Below are 20210 nucleotides of genomic sequence, written 5' to 3'. Positions count from 1 at the left end.
ATATGTATATATATGTTTAAGGTACAGGTTCCTGCTGTGAGATTTTGAATGAATTACGCCACCTGCTGATTTCTAAAAAACATTTCAGTTTGGCAGAGATGAAAGAGGCTTTGGAAAAAAATAAAAGGAAAATGCTCTCTTTTAAGATCCACCTACTTGTTGGTTAGTATGAGATCATGTGGTTTTCTCAAAGAGAAACCTAACATTAATTTAACATTAAAGACAGACCAAAGTCTTCCATCTGAAAACCCTGTATTCTCTTCAGAACCTAGATATTTAATGGGCACAATCCAAGTAAATTGCAGGTTTATTAGTCGGTAGGAAAGTGGAACAGACTACTTAAATCATGTCAGCTCTATAACTTTAGGCTTGTGCGGAAATGTGCTGTTTAGTCTCCTCAGGTATTTGCAGCATATTGTCATTGTTAGGAAATGAAAGGGGCGCGATTGCCTCCAGTAAGGTTACATTTCAAATTACACGTGGTGATGAAACGGCTTGGCCCCTGATGCACATGTGGAATGAAAACGGTTTGAGTGATAGGATAAGTATCACAGAGATAATATGGGTGATTGAGTTTTTTTTTCTCGCACTAATTTACAGGTGGCAGACAGTCTGAATCCTAATTTCTGGTAACGGTCACGGTGCGGGAATGTTAATAACACAAAGCACTAATGATTATGTTGAAAGTAATCAGAATATCTCCACAGCAACGTACCAGCCCTGCTTTTCTGCCTCCATTTGGGAGACCCGCCCACCTTAATAAATACCGGACCTTCTTTCCCCCAATCCAGACAAAAGAGGACGACAGATCCGCGGCGGCGCGCACAGAGCCTGAGCATCTGAGCTCCCTCAGAGCCAACCACGGGACTGAACCAACCGACGCGCAAGAACGCACCGGCACACCGACAGACACGCCTTCCCAGATCCACCTGAAACGCTTGCGCTGCTTAATTGTCCTTTCTGAAGGGCGAGAAAAGGGAGACTGAGCCCCGATTTCACCCACAGCCAGAACACCGTGTTCCCATGATGTCATACCTGTGGATTCTGCTATTAGGAAGCCTGCTGGCTGCACACACCAAGGCTCAAGGTAGTGATTTGTTCCCAATTAATTCTGCCCAGGCTTCAGCTATATGCAGATGTATTTTTTTATTTTGTCAATGTATACTTGCATCTATCTATCTATCTATCTATCTATCTATCTATCTATCTATCTATCTATCTATCTATCTATCTATCTATCTATCTATCTATCCGTCTGTGTGGTCTCATCTCACTGTCTCCATTTCCACATCCTTCTGGCACTCACCTATCTCTCTCAGCCTGTCTTCGCTCTCCATGTGTGTGTGTGTGAGTGTAATTACCAGTCAGTTAATTTTGCCAGTCTGTCTGAATTCCTGCTGGTATTTCACTTCACTTCACCTTCAGCGGTAATTTGCTTGTTTTGATTGAATCATTAAAAAAAAAAAGAAGCAACATCTTCACCATGATTTTAATCCTGTCTGCAAACCAGACACCAGTGAAAAAAGGTCAGTCATGTGACCTTTTTTGGACTTGAGCTCTGCTCAACAGAGGTGTGGTTGACCTATTGTCATTAGATGAGTAAGTGGTTTCTTCATCTGCATTTTTTCCTTATCTTTGATTCCTTCTCTCTCCTCTTCCTCCTCCTTCAGCTGGCCCATGGGCCTCTGCCCTTCCCTGCGGCGCATGCAATGATTTCAGATTGTTCAAACACGCAATAAAACTCAGAGGGAGAGAAGGGGAGCATTGAGGAAAACACATAAACTGAGGGGAAAAAATATAGGCTGGACAGAGGAGGTGTTGGAAGAAGATGAAGGGCGAATGTTGTAGCTGATTGAGAGAGAAAACAGGGGAATATAACAAGGAAGGAAAAAAGCAGAGGAGATGGTGAGCCCCATTGTGATTATGCAAACAATTTCAGTTGAACGTTAGTTAGCTTGGATCTGCTATCTCACTCTACCGGTTCCCTTTTTTTATTGGCAGAGAAACCACCCTCACACACATACATACTCAGAGAAATATGCACACATGTGCTTTTTCTCTAATTGTTGAACTGTAACTTCATTGTAAACTCAGTGGATGTTGGCACACTGAGACTCAGGAAATCTCACTGGGTGTGTATGCTGACTTGCATTTGTGTGTGTGTATGAAAAAAAAGATGGGTTGCTAGGTCAGATGCATGTGCACATCATTTACGGTGTGTAAGTAATAGAAGTGAAGGACGGGGAGTGTCAGTAACTAGATCCAGCACCAGCTGTAGACAACACACAGCAACACACAACTAGTTTCAGCACCTTCCTTTCCCCCAGGGCCCTCAGCATCTGTGTGTGTGTGTGTGGGAGAGAGAGTGGGTGGGTGTGGGTTATAACTTTAATGTACAGAGCATGTGGGAGTACAGAGGTTCTTCATTAACATGAGTCCATGTCTGCTCTAGAACATGTGTGTGTGTGTGTGTGTGTGTGTGTGTGTAAGTGTGTGTAAGTGTTCGATGCAAATGAAAGAGGGAAAAAAAGATGTGTGATGTGTGCCAGGTGTGTGCGTCAGAGTACAGACTTGTCTTTGTTTACACCTCCAACAGCCAGCACATAAATCATTCTTTTGGTGGATAAATGAAACCCACCCACATGCGCACACAAACACACACACTACACACAACTTCTATCCCATAAGGGCACAGTTAAGATGTACATGGTTGGAGTAAACAGCACTTTCTGGCCTACAAACACACAATAGAAGCAGACCTGAGCGAACAATGTGTGGCTGTATCATCTGACACACATGCACTATCAGTTTGGTGTACTATTACTGGGTTATTGGCCACTCATATAAGTGCGTGTGTACACACATTATTCCTCATACAGGTGATCTTACACAATCTCATAAAAAAACTATTTGGCATTAAAAGACATTCCTCACAGTCCAGTTTCTGTAATGTGTGCTATGCAGTACTGTTTATATAACGATGCTTCTTCTTCTTACTTGTCATTCTTACAGGGAGGTGGTATTAAATGTCAAGGTGAACAGTTCCATCGAATGCCACTTTATCAAACTCCTGCACCCACATGCCAGTGCTGCTCTAAAGTGTCAGCATGAGAAACATGATAAACACATCTTCATGTTGTCATCTCTTGCCATATCTATCAAGGCTTAAACTGCTGATAGGAATTGTTTCATACAATAACCAGCACAAATTGCTCTAAGAAAATGTTTAAATACAGAAAAAGCAGGCTGAGGAGTTTCACTTTCTTTTCAGTCACTAAAAAATAATACTTAATAATAATAATACTAAGGTAGAGATCTGACAGAGAGATCTGTCAAACATCCTTTCATAATATTAAACTTATGACAGAATACGCACCTCCCATCTGTAACAAGCTTCTCCAATATTTTCTTGGTCACCCTTGTGACATGTCCCCACCCTGACCAAGAGATATTACATACACATATTCACATGACACAGGAGAAAGTATGTAACAGCTGTGTAGCACATTATAGATCCCTTTACACCAGGAAGATGGTTTGATTTGTTCAAGCAAATCTGAAACAATTAGTTGATTAAAAGCAAACATATCGAATAATTATTTGAAATATTGAAAGACTGAACACATTATTGATGTAATGATGTGATTGATGTGATTTGTCAGGATGTTATAATAGCCATTTCATAACCTGCTGTTATTCTACAGTTAGTTCAAACGTGCCACAGACCACTCCTAAAGCTTTGCTTTGAGTACATCATAGTTTGGCACACAGAACTATCTATGCCTTTGTCAATGGAAACTCTTTGAAAAGAACACAACACGAGATGTGATGGGGTGATCCATCTGTCATTGACTGTCATTACCTAACCTTCAACTAATCTAGTAAAAAAAAACACAACAAGCTGTTAATGATTTTTGACTGCTAGCCAGTAGTAGCATGATGTGATTATTGCCCTGTTTGTGAGGAAAATAGACACATACAAGGAGCAGCAGTCACTTCATACTGTCATCACAACTCAAAAAGACCCATAACTCTCAGTGCTGACAGTACTGGATTTGTGTGAGTCTGTAATTACAATCTATGGGGGCAGCATAAGAAGAGCAAAGGCCCTTTTTAGACCTGTTTTTTTGTTGGGCAGTGAAACGTAGTCACAGGTGATTACACGGTAATGGAAAGGTAACGCTGAATGTACCATCTCTGCTAATGGTTTCCCCCAAAATTCAACACACAGGTCCCTCAACACAAAGTTTGTTTGTCCCTCAAATCACTTGACCAGCATTAAAAAGAACACAGTGTAACTGACAGTGTGACTCTTTCCCACGTGCATAAACTGGTTTGACTTAGAAGTTTTCTCTAGGGACCTTTTTTACAGTTTAACACTGCCATGTTGCACACTCATACAATAGCGTGCAGCCATGTCAGAGACACAGATGACTCACCAGCCTCGGGGGAAAGCAGTGGCAGTGAAACAGAGGGAGTTTGGGAGAGGAAAGAGAGAAGAAAGGGGGTGACTCAAAGACAGGAGGGAAGGAGGGAGTCAGTTGGGGATGTTCACCAATTGGCTTTCACTAACACAAAACAGAACACCCCTTCCTCAATGTGTGAGAGTGAATGTGAACATATGTGCACACATGAACTTCCCATGTGTGCGAACAAGTGATTGTTTGTATGTTTGGCCTGAAAAGGGTGGAGAGTATGTTTTAAAAGTCTTTGTGCGCGTGTGTGTGTTAGTGAATGGTGGGCATGGTAGAGGCAGCTAAATGTGGAAGCAGCAAACTGATAGATGGGAACAGAATGTTCTATGGAGTTGCAACAGAAAGAGTTTGCATGCAGGGGTAGTTTGTCTACACACATTCACACACACAGAAGAGGTACATGGGTTTTACATTGCCCCCTGTCTCTCTCTCTCACACACATTTTACATGAAATTACACGTAAGTGCAATTTCATGTAAAAAATACTACAACATTTACTGCAGGTGAAAATCAGGAAGTTAATGTGAACTTTTGTGCTGATGGAAGGTTTGATTTTTTTCCCTGGTGAGACTCAGCAGTTGTCACTTTAACTTAGTTCCACTCCATTACCTTGAATTTCATGCAGAGCTGTGCTTCAACACATCTTTGATAATGTGATTTCCAAAGAAGTCTTGAAGACAATAAAACAGATTCACGCCACACCCTCACATCCATGAGCTCACTCCTTGACTCATTAAGGGCAATGAATGTATATTTACCTTGGATGGAAAGGTGGAGCAGTGACATTCAATGAAGGGAGAAAGACAGTGAGACCTTGTTTTATATCAGTGTCAGTGAGCATGCATCAGTAAAACACATTCAGTGCATGTTGTGTGTGAAGGGAGTGAGGGTGTACTTCTAGCTGCTGAGGATTTACGGTGTGATGGAAATACCTCAGATATGTTCATGCTGCGCTCCCTCAAGGCTTCACTGACTTCGATACAATCTCACTTGGCAGGCCCAGCCATCCCTTAGTGAAAATTCATTGACGAAAGAACGAAGAATTTTTTAATTTCGGCAAATTAAAATAAACAAGTTATGGAACTGATCTTGGATATGTGTTCGTTTTCTTGCTTTGGCAGCTTTCTGGCACCTGTCCTGTCTTCCTGTTCGTTTTCTTTTCTTTTTCACATTATCTTGTTTCAGCTCTGCTAACTTGAGGAGCAGCATTTTGCGAGGCAGTTGAATTCACGCAGATCACACAGTGATCAATCAGCAGCAGGCCTGTTTTAGGTGTGACAGCAGCAGGACTAGATCTGATTGGTTGAAGTTAGTGATAATATGTTCATCTAGTCACCTGGTAGTTCCTGCATTTTTCCACACAGCCCAAAAGATCTTAGTTACCCATCTGGCAAGTCAGTTAAAGACACCATTCTTTATATCTTAATTTATATCTGTGTGGAAGAACGCACTGCCCAGATGAACCAGCATCAGGGTGCTGCTGAAATCAGCAGAGCAGAGAACAATCATGTCTAAGCACAGTGCTGTTTCAGCTTCTCACATGCAACAGGGGAATGTCACAGCACTGCCTCAAACACACGCAGAGATCACTTACACAGCATGACAAAGAGCATTTTCTCATTAGCACAAAGCTGCAATGCCAACGCTGAGGTTGAGACTTCATATGATGTAGAAGCAGGTCAGACATGATCGATGCGTCTGTCATACAGTTGTGGCTTTGGCGTTAAACATCAGGCACCAATCAGGACAGGGTGTGGCTCTGAGTGTGTGTGTGTGTGTGTCAGTGGTGATACTCATGTTAGAGAATGTGTTGAATCCACAACACAACGTTTTAGGACTGTTTTGATGATTGTAAATGACTGCAGATGGATTAAAGCATGCAAGTGTTTAATTACCAGTGGTTAAACTAATCAAATATAACATATGCTGGTTTAGGTTTATTTTTTCTAATATTTTCTATAATTCTGTGACCTGCAGAGGACACAGAAGAGTGAACAGTTTTTGTTGCAGGTTGGAGAAGACTCCTTTTCTTAATAAATATAGTTTCAGTGTGTTATGGATGTTGAGGCACCATTTTTGAAACTGATATGTTTCTGTAGGGATACGTCATTTTTTGTGCTAATATTATCTTGTTACTTTCTCCCATCGTCAGAGGTAGCCACAGATGATGAAGGCACTGAGGTGAGTAATGGAAATCCAATCTTTCTGTAAATTACAAACTGTTGTCAATTTTGGTGTCCACAACGAAATCCATTTGAGACTGTTTGAAATGAATGTCAAATTATGTAACATGGAAGAGAGCTGTGAAAAGAGAATTGTATATAACCTGATTAATAGAATGTGAATGGTACATCATATTTTGCTTCATACTTGATTTTTATAAGATGAAAATTTTTTGTCCTGGTAAACAGGAGGCACAACCAACAGTGAGTGACCCTGAACCTGAAGCAGAAGAACCTGAAGATACAGAACCACTTCCAGCTGTTGAAGACGCAGATCCAGCTGCAAGTGAGGAAGACGCAGATCCAGCTGCAAGTGAGGAAGACGCAGATCCAGCTGCAGCTGAGGAAGACGCAGATCCAGCTGCAGCTGAGGAAGACGCAGACCCAGCTGCAACTGAGGAAGACGCAGATCCAGCTGCAACTGAGGAAGACGCAGATCCAGCTGCACCTGAGGAAGACACAGATCCAGCTGCACCTGAGGAAGACACAGACCCAGCTGCACCTGAGGAAGACGCAGATCCAACTCCAACTGAGGAAGACACAGATCCAGCTGCACCTGAGGAAGACACAGATCCAACTCCGACTGAGGAAGACACAGATCCAGCTGCAACTGAGGAAGAAGACACAGTAACTTCTGCTGTTGCAGATGTAGAACCTACTCCTGCAGGAGACATGGAAGCAGCTACACCATCACAAGGTGACTGACAGTGCTTAAAGTCAAATTAAGTTTTTAACTTGGGTTCAGGAACAGGCTACGCCTCGTTACACTTCACTGCACCTTACTATGTGATTTAATACATATATCTTGGTTTGTCTGGTCCTACTCCGCTTGTGCAAAACTGTCCTGCCATCCTTCTCTACAGGAACACCAGAGGGCCAAATTCTTAAGCTGCAGAGACCTACCACCATCCCCTTCCTCTTCTCCACACACTTCTCATTTATTCTACTCTCATCCCTGCCTTCAACAGCTCATCCCTTTATTCCACTTCCCCTCAACTCTTCATCCTTCCTTCTCTCCCTATATATTTTATTCAAATAAAGCCATCAATTCAGAGGTGTGGCCTAGTTAGTAAATTGCATAAAAGATAACAATTTCAAAACATTTGGTTATTTCAGATGATTGTTCTGCCTTTTTGGAGCAAAGAGCTGTGGGGAGATTTTTCCTTATGCCATGCTTACACCGAGTGTGTCTCGAACAAATCTAGTCAGTTTAAATACCTGGTGTAACCCTGCATGAAATGTTGCAGTGCCAGCTGTATAGCTACAGCTGGATAAAAGCTTTGCTTCACTATTCTCTTCAGGTCCAGCTGCTGATCCAGAGGAGGAACCAACCGTAAGCAGTGAACCATCACCTGCTTCAGAGGTCAGTAGCAGTTTTAGAAAGTCTTTAACCATCATCTATTCAAAGTTACACTCCAATGTTAGTTTGTTCTTGAGCTAACGTGTTCACATATACTTCATATGGTGCCTTTTTAACAGATTGTACCTGATGACACACATGTGCCGACTTCAGCAGAGGAAGCAACAACTGCTCCAGCCAGCGATGAAGGAAACATAGTGGAGGAGAAAGTGCAAGTACAAAAAGAAAACACAGATCTGAAGGCTGCTAATCCTGCAAGTAAGAATATAAAACATTGTGGTGTTTTGGATCAGAGATTCAGACAACAAAATTCAACAAGCTGAGACAAAGTGCATGACAGATACATAGAGAAGTTATAATGCAATAATTTGGGATGAGTGGGTGCTTTTATGATGTGATCTTCCTCAGTTGTGTTTCTCTTTTTTTCCTCATTTTTTGAGGAATTTAGACTTTGGCACTCACATACATGTCAGTTCACAGGTGATTGGTTAGGTGGTGGTAACCCTTTCAAGTATGGTATGAGAGGTCAGAGGTTAATAATATAAAATAATGTAAAATAATATGCATATCCATGTCTCAGTAGTGATTAAGGGAACCAAGTGAAAATACTGTGAAACTCAGGTCATTACAACAACACTTAAACATCACAGGATTACCTTTACCATATGAATAAACACAGTAAGGTTCAGTAACAAATAGAGTAATGGATACACACATACTGGAGACGTAGTAAATGAACCCGATTAAAGAAAGGAGGTTCTCTAAAAGTGGAAAAATGGAGTTAATCTCTTTTTGTGTTTCCCCCTGTATACTTAAATGGCTTTGTGTCATTTGTGTTAGTCAGTCCCAGCACATAAAGGGTTTATATTTATGTAATTTAACAGGGTTTAAACTAATCCTTTCATTGAGTGGATGTGTCACAGCTCGCAGATCACCATCAGTCCTCTTTTGTGCTCCCTCTATAAGAATTGTGTTGTAAAGATAACATACAATTGTGTGGTAAGCAGCTCAAATGATTCATGAATGAATGTTCATGCCAAGACTAAGAGAGGGATGTTTACACAGTCCTCTGCTTGAATGATTCTGTTCTCCGTAGAAAGATATCCTACAATTGGCCATAACTCCTCACTGGCACACAGGCGGGACCCATTATTATTTTATAGCTGATAAATATCACACCATCATGTACTCTATGTACATGTACTGTACTTTCTATGAAGCAGATGTTGCAGCACACAGTGGTTATCTATGTGACAGTTACAGTGACGGCTGATGCACTGTCTTTGAACATCAGTGTAGTGTTGGTAAAGTCATAAAGAGAACTTTGAATTCAGTTTTATGATGTTTTTCAAGGAAGTGGTTTGCATTGCTGTTGACTTGTATTGAGTCACACTAACAGGTGTTTTCTATTTAACTCCACCCTGTTTAAATCAAAAGCCAGTGACAGAATGGCTGCTCTGTATAATGCAATTCATATCATTAGTTGTAAGACCACAAATGCAACTATGACCCGCACAGAGAGTTCAGCACATGTCTTCTATGCATGATGTCACAAGGGCAAACTGTACAAATGTGTTTTTTCTGCTTCATGTCAGTTAACATGATATGAAATAGTCTCAACAAGTATAACATGCCCTATGATAAAGTCAATGCTCTTTATTATTTATATTCTGTTAACACACACTAACACATACTACTAAATCAATACCTGGTAATATGTACTATGTATCACATATAACGTGGCACATTACTAGAGGTATGCACAGAGTGACAACAAAGACCCATCTTCTGCACAGACTGGGAGGACAGGGTTCACAGAGAGTCAGGAACTAAGTCTGCAGAATGTAGTAGTAGAGACTCAGTGCATATGTATGACTGCTCTCTCTTTACAGTTGTTAGTATGTCTGAAAGAAGCTGACAATTTGCTCAAAGATGACTGATTTAGTAATATTTCAAAACAGCTATATAAACAGCACACTTTTAACCCTAACCCTGAACTGGGGAATATTACACCCTGGGAAAATTGTAATGACTCTCAAGATAGATGCTTGTAGTCACATTGTGAAAACACAAAGTCAAGGCTGAGAAGAGAAAAAAAACCTTTGTAACTGTATAGTTATCATAAAGACACATTAGAGTTCCACAGCTTGTACCACAACTATTAATAATACTGTTACTATCAATGTCTGTTTTACAAAGTAATGTGATGTTTACTTTGTCTTTTCCTACAGCTAAAGCCGAGGTTTCTACCCCTGTGAATTCAGGTAAGTTTACATTTTTTTTTTACATTTTATTCACGAAACCTCAATCCATGTAGTTTGTTTAAAAAAAGAGCGACTTGTGTGTTCTCGTGAATTGTGTTTGAGGCTGATATACTGCAGCCCTCCTTTTAGAAATGTGTTTTTCTGTAATAAGGTCATCTCAAGTTTCTCATTAAGTATCTCAAAATATATTCTTCTGAGTGTCTTCATTTGACCCCAGGAATATCAATGAAATTACCTGTTGACTGATTATCAGTTGTTTTATGAATGTATATTGTCCTGCTTTCATGAGGTGTCATGTGTCATTATCCGGCAACTCCCTATTTTCTGAACATTTTAATGGGAAACAGATGTGCCTTTCTATCAAAACATAGAAGTCTATGAGGTGGGATTTTGGCCTGTGTGATTTTACCTCTTAAATAATGACTATCATGCGTTCAGTAAAGATGCCTCCCAGATGATGTAAGTGTGATTTTATCACAATTGAAGTTTCACCTTTTATTTTTTTAACCCCAGCTTAGACTATTGTCCTCTTTCTCCCTCTTCATGCTGGAATTCATAGCAAGAGGAAGGTGCTTTTAGTGTAAAGGAAATAGTTGCCATGGAAGGTTTCCACGTGATAACTGGCAGAAGAACATTCTCTCACCTTGGTGACAAAGAGGAAAAGAGTTGAGGAATGGAGGGCAGCAGAAAGACAGAAGGGGGAGAGAAAAGCCGGCCATTCAGAGAAGATGGGATACTATGAGCTAAGCAGAGGTGTAAAAATACAAAAGGAAAGAGATCACAGCAAAAAAGGAATGTCAGAGGAGAGTTAAGGCTCCCAACAATCCTGTATTCACCTGTGACACACACTGATTTACAATGTGAGTGCAATACTTACTTAATTGTTGTCAGGAAGGCGAGAGAGAGAGAGAGAGAGAGAGAGAGAGAGTAGGTCACTTTGACGTACTATCAGCAATAAATTAAATCAGTGTATTGTACACACAGAATGTGTAAGTCACTTGGGTTTCCCCTCAATGACTATAGAGCAGGGTAAGGCATTGTTCCTGACAGATAATATCCTTTAATCTAAGTCAACACTGGTTCACCAGATCCCTGTTACACCCTTGGAGCTGGTAATGTTTCAGGATCCTCATTGAGGTCTGCAGGGCTTTCAGCAGAGGCCGTGAGGGACGGAACAGAGGGGTGCTGCTGGGATGGTTGACAGTGTCATTAAACAGAGACACAGTGCAGTGTAGTGTGAACATCTGGATGATATTCAACCAGGGAGATTTCTGTGACTAATGATGTTGTTATTTTTCTCCAATCTAGATCCTTACATGAAGGACACAGCAGTGGACAACCGGCCCCATTCAGGAAGACGTTTAGAATCTGGTGGTTAGTAATTCCTCTTCATTGTTGTAGCTGAACTTATTGTTATAACCTTAAAGGTAGGGTAGGAGATTTCACTTTTTGTTAAATTAGTGTAACTTCTCTTTACAATCCAATAGCAACTGATTAGTTCGGCAGTTTCGCATTAAAACAAAGAATATTAATCATCTGTGGAAGCTATAAAATGCTAAAAACATCAGCCAATCCTCCGGGTGGACCCTGCGCGGAGTATTGGCTGGTTGTCACTCTCTTCCTGCTCTGCGCGCACCAGAGAGGTACGTGCATGATGGCCGAAGTCACAAACCGCAGTTCGTCTTCAGGTAATGCGCGTCCATGTGATTGGGAGGCGTGGCTTCGGGTGAGCGCCAAGAGAAAGGGGCGTGTGTTTACTTTCGAAATCTGGCTGACTCTCACTGAGTTTTCAAAAACTCCTATCCTACCTTTAAATGTTCATGCTGTGCAGTTAGGCTTAGCTGGAGGTGTACCTTATCTTTTACAGTTACCCTCTACTATCTCATGGATGCCTGCTTTGCACACTGTTAAAACTATGTGGTGTGACATCGTTATCAGTTCGGGATCAGCAGTGTCTGGACTCAGAGAATAACACATCGCCTTTTTAGGAATACTAAGATTATATTAGCTAAAACTAGCATGTTTTTACAGATTGATTTTAAATCCATGTATATAGTGTGCTGTTACATTTACACACATGGTGAGGGAATATTGATGCAGTAGTATGCAGTATGCTATAATTTATATCTAATATATATCTCATTTAATGCATTTTGTGCATCCATATAAAAAAACAGAAAAATCAGAAACTCTCTGACTGGGACAATGAAAGCCCTTTAAAGTCTCGACAACAACTCCGAAAATGTGTATGTAGACACAGTGCATATGACAGTCATAAGCATTAATCATTACACTAATACCATTTGTTTTGAATTTAAGGTTCAGGCATTAATGATTATAACAGGACTGCAGGAGGCCCGTAGCAGCATAAGCGCAGTCAGCCTGTTAGATTTGACCCCTCTGTCACAGGACAAACTGTTTTTGGCTCTTCTCGTTGCTCTTTTTTGTGAAATACAGTAAACCCTGGGAACAGCTATCACTGTGTTGTTTAGACTTGTCAGTGCTGTCCATGATCTTTCCACATTCCGAGTCAAAAGTACATGAACACAAGAAATTGAGAAAAACAACCTTCCAGCCATCAGATGATGATACACGTACCAACCTTTGATAAGTTTGGAGTTAAAACTTGTGCCTTCTTGCCTTTTCTTAGCAAAGCATGAATAACTAAACTGTTGTTGTATTTACTTCCCTGCTCTTTTCACGCCTCTGACCATCTTTCACCCATTTTCCTGTACTGACTTCTGTTTTACATCCAAACTGCACCCGCTCTTAGATAGTTTGTAGCACTTGACAACATAAAAGCTCCCTGAAAACTCTTTGAAGCATTTAACTGGTGTCTCTGTGCCACAAGAATGCCAACCCAATTTACTGAGCTTTGCTCCCATGACAAGATACTGAATTGACTTTTTTTTACGAAAGTTTAATCACTACCCACGAGGCAATTTGACAGAAACACAAGAACAAGATATTTACCCGAGGCAGCCTCTACCAGCATTTATACTCTCTTCCTTATCTCAAAGCTGACTCATCCGAATCATTATAATCATTATATTTGGTAGAAGTTAATTTACCTTAGTGCTCTGTTATTAGCCGCTTTGTCATGTTAAAGCAGGTAGCTGATGTCACAGGCATATACAGACAGGCAGTGAAGAGGAACAAAGCTGTTTGTGCATAGATCAAATCGGGGATTGCGGAGTGAGAGACACAGAGAGTGTGTCTGATATTTCTGATATCTAACACTCTGATATCATAAAAGCATCTCTGTGAGTCTTCAGAGTAAATGCTTCATGCAAAGTTGCCTGTGAGTGTGTATGTGTGTGTGTGTGTTTGTGTCCAGACCGGTCGTGCAGAAACTCTAGAACACTTAATGCCCCAGAGGTATAAACTACCACAAACAGAGAAGCTCAGTCTTCTTCTCTCTTTTCCTCTGCCATCTCTGTCACAATGATTTACACACATCATCAACACATTTAGATAACTAACTTCTCTTTTTTTAATCACTCCTCTCTCTTTGTGTCTCTCTTTAGCAGTTGCTGCTGGCGCCTCAGGAGCTGGTAAGAATTCCATCGTAATGTTCACGAAAACAACAAAATAATAATATCACACCAACTCCAACTCACACAGAAATCCCAGTCAGATGCTGTACATAGCAATGTAGAAGTGGGGCTTATGCAGCTCTGAAACTTTGTGATACACACAGGATATTACTGGCATGCTTCTCACAACGCAAACAGGATACAAGAGTCAGTGGAAAATGCCTTTCCTCTATGTTTTAGTTCAGACAAGGTCTTCTTTAAAAACACTGCTTTGAATTCTGATGCAACATATCTTTCCAAATAGTTTGCATGTTTATCATTGACCACTTGTACTGTTGATGTTCCATTTCCTGTTGCTAACTGTCTTTGTGTGTTCTCTTTTATTACCTGCAGATCAACCTCAGGCGAAAGGTGAGTTCTCCTCCTCTTCTCTCACACGAACACACCCACTGCCCCGAATATACATGCAGCATCAGCATTCCCCTTTTGTTTTGTGTCATGCAGAGACTGGTGCAGGTGTGTTGTCAAATGACATTTCAAAACTTTGTTTTTACGTGCCTTTGAACTTCAAGACGCTTCTGTAGTTATTGTTATAAATGTCCTCAGGAGAAGTAGCAGAATTTAACCAATATGACTAAGAGATTTAAGCAACTAGACCTGAAACATGGGTTGGTAGTAAAACTTAAATAGAAAAAATACGTATTAAAATGACTGTGTGCGCTGGGTTTTGCACATACATGTTCATACATGTCTACATCGTCACTTCCACTCAGTGATTCACAACATTCTCCTGTTTTATTCCACTTCATTTCACTTATTGTTTTTTTAATCTGAGATTTATGACTCATGTTTCTGATTTATGACTCATGTTTCAAGAAATGACAAGTCTGCTCCAACAGTGTGGAAATTATTTGTATATATTTTTATATACAAATACAAAAGTGTTTAGGTGTTATTAGGTATTAGGTATGAAATATGAAAAGTGCCTAAAGCTGTTAAATGAATATAGAGTTGTGGAGTAAAGGTATACACTATATACTAGTATATTAAGGAAATGTTTAGGTAAAGGACCTCAAAATCACACCTAAGTACAGTATTTGAGTACATTCGGCTAAAGGTTCATTTAATCTATTACGCCAGTTGAGTAATGTCTTTATATTTACATTAAAACAGTTTTGGGCATTAGTACCAAATCCTTTATTTGGATGTAAGCTGGCGCACAGTATGAAAGCTATTCAGATTGGTGTTGTCATGGTAACTAGGTCACAGGTGCAGAAAGATTTCTGTGAATGCTCACTGGAGTCTAAATTATAAACGAATGAAAAGGGATCACAAAAATGCTGGAATGAGATGCTGTATGGCTCGCTCGCTCTCACACAGACACACACATCCTGTCATGTCATTTCACTTCGTATCTGTCTTTTCATTCTTTCCACTGTGAAATGGTACCTAGTGGGAGGGCTGTGGGGGGCGGGGGGGTTGGTGGAGGGGGTCACAGTTACTTCTTCTCAGGAGAGGATCATGTTTGCATTATGTTTAGAGTCCAGGTGTCATTTTCATTTGATGTTTGTCCTGTACTGACTGGCTTCTTTTTGTGGATGTTTCCTTTCAGAGGGAGGCTCTGGCTCTTTAGCTGGAATCCTGAGTGCAATTGTTGTGTCCGCTGTGGGAGCAGTCGCCGGATACTTCACCTATCAGAAGAAGAAGCTGTGTTTCAAGAACCGACAGGGTAATTACAGCCCCAGTTACAGCTGATAACATAGGAATCCGTACAAATCTTAAAATGAACAACAATGAATCAACTGCGGGCCAAATTTCTGTTTACTGTTCAGTTTAGCGCCCACATCAGCAAAAGCTTTGGTCTCACTGTCAGCTTGTTTTGGTCCAAGCATCAAAGACCTAATATCAGCCCTCATCAGAGCTTTAGGTCGTTTAGGGATATCACACAGGAATCTACTTCATATGCCTCTCACCTCAATGTAAGGCTTAAATCAGGCTGCCATCTTTAACATGCTTCCAGAGGGCAAAGAGGGGCAGTTTATGTCTTTTAGTCTGAGAGACAGCACACTCTGAAGGTCAGACCTCTCAGGAGGTGTTTCAGTCATCTGACACATGTTCTAATCCCAATACTGCCAGTTCAGCAAAGTTTTGATTTACATTCAACAGGAACAACAGGACATTCAGCTTTGGCGATGTGGGACAAAAGTCAGACCCAGAATAAGTGCTATAGTAATTCTAAATTTGAATCAGCTCAGTCAGTATTCATGTAAATGAAGGATTCTCCCTCAGTGGTAAAAAGGAAGAGCTATTGCTAATCGTCAGGATGTACAGCCTGGAGCTCTTCCATTAACAATAAATGGGACATTTTGACTTCACAGACATGAATAATTTTGCATTGTTAAAAGATAGGGAAAAATTGAGAAATTTCTCATGGTGGTGATAATAAGCAATTAGAGGCAAGAAATATGAACATCCTCTGACACTTCCTCCGGGTAGTTCATTTTATAGCCAGTGAAGCTGTGTAGTTTCACAATTACAGAAGAGGGGCAAATCAATCAGCATGAAGTGATTTATGCTAATGAGAAGAAACCGCATGAATTCTGATAAGTGCTTGTGAAATTTCACTGCTGTTGTATTTTTTGTGCTTGAGTTTGTTCTTTGTAAAAACTTTGTGATCAGAAGCAGATCCAGAGGCTGCACACAAAGCTGATCCAGCAGAGGCTCAGGCAGATCCCCAGGGTACGACACAGACACACAAAAACACACATAAGCCCCTCTCAGACATGTAAGCATTTCTTTCCATTAATCTGACAGCTTCATGTCTGCATGAACAGCCTGATCATTTTTTTTGTGTGTGGCCGTCTTTCTTGGTGGAATTCATTTGTATTTATTTTTACGTGCTACAAGTCTGAACAGCCTGTAGAGGATGACAACCAAGACAGAAGGCAGGTTTAGCAGACTTTGAAGGACCTGTCCAAGTTTTGGGCCAACATGGACAGAGACATTTTTTTCTTGACTTTTTATGTCAGCATTATGTCTGAGAGGGGCCAAACATTTACATTTTAAAGAGGAACAAAAAGCTAAAAACATTTTAACCATTTGACTTTCTTTATTTCAGTCCTGAGCAACCTGCTGAACTCCTCTTAGACGAGCGGCGATCAACTGACCGCCTGGACCAACTACAGTCAAACAAAGTGGCATCTCACTGTTAAGGCTCTTTCCTTGTAAGAGCTAAGTTACTGTGAGGCCCCAGAGTAGGGCTGTGTGTCTTTGACTGATTGTGTGTACCTGTGTGTGTGTGTGTGTTTGTGCATGAATGTGTGTGTTTGTGTTGGGGGGGAATTAGATATAGATCAATTAAATATATGTGAACTTATATGATTGTAACAACATAGGAATTTATTAAAACAATCAGACAAACTTTCTACTTTACACCAAATCCAGATTTCATTGATGAGATTAAATCTCAATTTAAGTATCTCCATAAAATGGCTTCAATATAAATATAATTTTTGTCTTAAATTTTCTTTGTATGGCTATTATTCTATTCTAAGAAATCATGAATCGTGAATATGAACCAGTGCTACAATAATAATGTTAATGTTGTGGTGAACTATTACACGTGAGCTTTTTTGTGTTAATTCTGCCATTGTTTTGAGCCAACATCATGATTTTAAACTCCAGTAAAACTAATTTTCCGTTTGTTCAGCATGATATCAGCATTACACATGCAGGGTAAATAGATAACAGGGGGCTTCAGCAGGCACCCTCAGTATTTTGTGGATTCTGACTAGGAACAGTAGCATAGGATTTTAATGGGGATGCTATTATATGGTCCAGTCTGTGTGTAAAGGGCCAATGATGTCACTGTATGTGTGTGTGTGTGTGTTTGATTTGATTGGTGAGGGGGCTTAGTTTTAAATCCTGTTAAGTGGCTACCACTTCTCCTCAGTCAGTTTAATAACTTAAACACAGCAGATTTGATACAAACATACCAAAACAAATGTTCTGAATATACTAACATAAGGTGAGGTCTGATCAAACCCTGTGTCTGTCAGAGGACCAATGGTCACCTGTCAGATTTAAAAGACATCATGTGTGTAGTAATGTATTAGACATTGTACTGATGTAGTGTGTGTCGGTCTAGTTGTGATGCAGTAATTTCTCTATAGTGCCTTTCACTGACACAGCCTGGCTTGACCAATCTACAGACACACAGGGGGGTAGCTGGCATATTAATGTGAAAACAAGCAAACCAGTATGTGAATATGTCAGAATAATCTTTTATTCTTACATTGAACTGCTCATGTCTGTGAATTGATTGTAACAGCTGCTGTAGTATGTGTTCACAGTGGGCCAGTTTCAGTTCACTTTAGAGCCTCCTTTTCAGACTCCAGCTGTAAAACCCTCCTCATTGTGTGTCTCTTTATTCGATCAAGCCAGTTGCTGTCACAGTGTGTTTTTTTGTATCATTCATATCTCCAGATTACAAACACCATTCGCCTGTGATTTTTATATGACTCCTTTACATCTAGCTGCGGTGCCTCACAGCTGACACAGATAGTCTCTAGTCAACTTTGTTGCTGTGGTATTTTGTGGTTTTTATTGTGAAATGCCTCACAAGCAGCACTACTGCTTTTTTTGCCACTGTAGCACAAAGAAAAAAAATAACTTCTGAATGTCTTTTTTATGTTGCCTTGAAGTTTTTTTTTGTACTTTGCCCTTTAAACTTTATGGTCATAGAGGTTGCATAGTGCTGCAGTTCATGTAAAATGTGTTTCTTGTAAAGCACCATATAGCTGCAATACAGGACAGAGACTGTTGCTAACAGCCTAGCCTCAAGCTGAAAAATATTAATAGTCTGTGATGTCACATATCAATTAATGCTACTCTGTAAACTGTGGGCTGGAAGTAGGGTCTAAGCTCTGCCTTCTTATCCTGTAATCTGTGATAGACGAGTTTCTCTTGAGACACTGAGTGAATAGTGTGTCCGGCATGAAGCGGTAATGCACAAAGTACCTACTAAATAACACAAGCTTTTAGACATAGCCATTGATGCCTTTAAAATAGAAAATCTGCTTCTGGATGAAGAACTCATCCCCACTGTGTGCACTCACATACAGTAAGTGCAACTAAAGCACTCAGATGTCATATTCAGAAAAAAAAAAATCAGTGATAATAAATTTCTTAGAATGATTGTGTCCACCCTTCAGATTCCTTGTAAAAACAATGGAGTAGAGCATCCACACCAGAATGTAAAACCTTTAGAATCTGAGATTTATTGGGGTCCTGAAGTGCACTTCCAAGATAATGCTAGGGCATCAATCATGGCACTGACCAGTCCTGCCTTATATCCTCCTGAATACTCCTGAGAGGAAATCAAAGAAAAGCGTCGTCATCAGAAAGTAGAGGAGATGTTTTGTACTAACCATCTCAATGGGAGAAGCACTTTTCCTATCCTGTATACATCTTGATTTACTAAACATATTTAGACAATTCATCTTTGATTCAGACTTTCTTTTTATTTAAATATTCAGTGTTTTTTGATTTTGTGTAGGAACTGTCCTCTTTATATTTGTCATCTGGCACTTGTGTTCTTCTGGAGTTTTGTAAATAATGTTTGATTGAGGAGTCAATTAAACCATTTTCGTGGGAGTTCTGTCTGTGTGCGGTGTAGTTTGTGTTGTCGGTTCCCCAGTTTAGTGTATGCAATGATCTGATTCATTATACTTACACCTTAGGCCAGTAGCTGTTGTAAAGTTAATAAAGCTCACAAGGTATTTAAAAACACCAGACAGACATCTACAAACATGAACAGAGAGGCTTGATATGTCAGGTATTTACAGAAGGAAACTCATAACCAGAGTTCAAGCTTTGTGAATGATTAATGGCGACAGGTCCATAAAGATACACCTGATTGGGTCTTTAGAGGCAAAATGTGGGAAACTGCATGCCACACCTCATGCCTGTAGATGTGCACATTTCTAATGAAAATACCTATTATGCCCACACCAAGTGCAATTACACCCAGCGCTATGGAGTGACTCATTAAGAACATATGACTCTGAACGCTAATTATCTTTCATATGAAACTCAGATGTGTTGGGATCTGTGAGGGGTGAAAAATGTACTTCGACAACATCATGTAAGATAATACAGATCCCTCCAAAGTATCGGAACAATACCTTTATTTTTACTATAGACTGAAAACATGTGGGGTTGACATCAAAAGATGAATATGAGACAAAACATCAACATGTCAGCTTTTATTTCTAAGTATTTACGTCATTTATTGGTCTTTTCCTGTTAATTTCACCAAAAACGACACTTTAATCTGAACACTGGAGTTCAAA

At 40.2% G+C, this 20210-nt stretch overlaps 1 protein-coding gene across 2 annotated transcripts; it reads left to right on the top strand.

Annotated features, from left to right (window-relative positions):
• The first annotated feature begins 782 nt into the window (after positions 1 to 782).
• Positions 783 to 19512, top strand: LOC114453770 (cell surface glycoprotein 1). 2 transcript variants are annotated; one of them, XM_028433665.1, is made up of 12 exons: positions 783 to 1087; positions 6628 to 6656; positions 6887 to 7394; positions 7999 to 8060; positions 8177 to 8315; positions 10289 to 10321; positions 11630 to 11695; positions 13852 to 13875; positions 14251 to 14268; positions 15470 to 15586; positions 16537 to 16596; positions 16976 to 19512. In XM_028433665.1, the coding sequence occupies exons 1-12, from the start codon at positions 1024 to 1026 to the stop codon at positions 17002 to 17004; spliced, it is 1149 nt and encodes a 382-aa protein (XP_028289466.1). In that variant the 5' UTR covers positions 783 to 1023; the 3' UTR covers positions 17005 to 19512. The 2 variants fall into 2 exon arrangements, with proteins under 2 accessions (XP_028289466.1, XP_028289465.1); XM_028433664.1 differs by having other exon boundaries at positions 13849 to 13875.
• The last annotated feature ends 698 nt before the right edge of the window (positions 19513 to 20210 follow it).

The sequence above is a fragment of the Parambassis ranga genome, chromosome 21, assembly GCF_900634625.1.
Source record: "Parambassis ranga chromosome 21, fParRan2.1, whole genome shotgun sequence".
In the NCBI taxonomy this organism is placed as follows: Eukaryota; Metazoa; Chordata; class Actinopteri; family Ambassidae; genus Parambassis; species Parambassis ranga.
The sequence above is the reverse complement of the archived record's forward strand: the minus strand, read 5'-3'. Positions and strand labels throughout refer to the sequence as shown.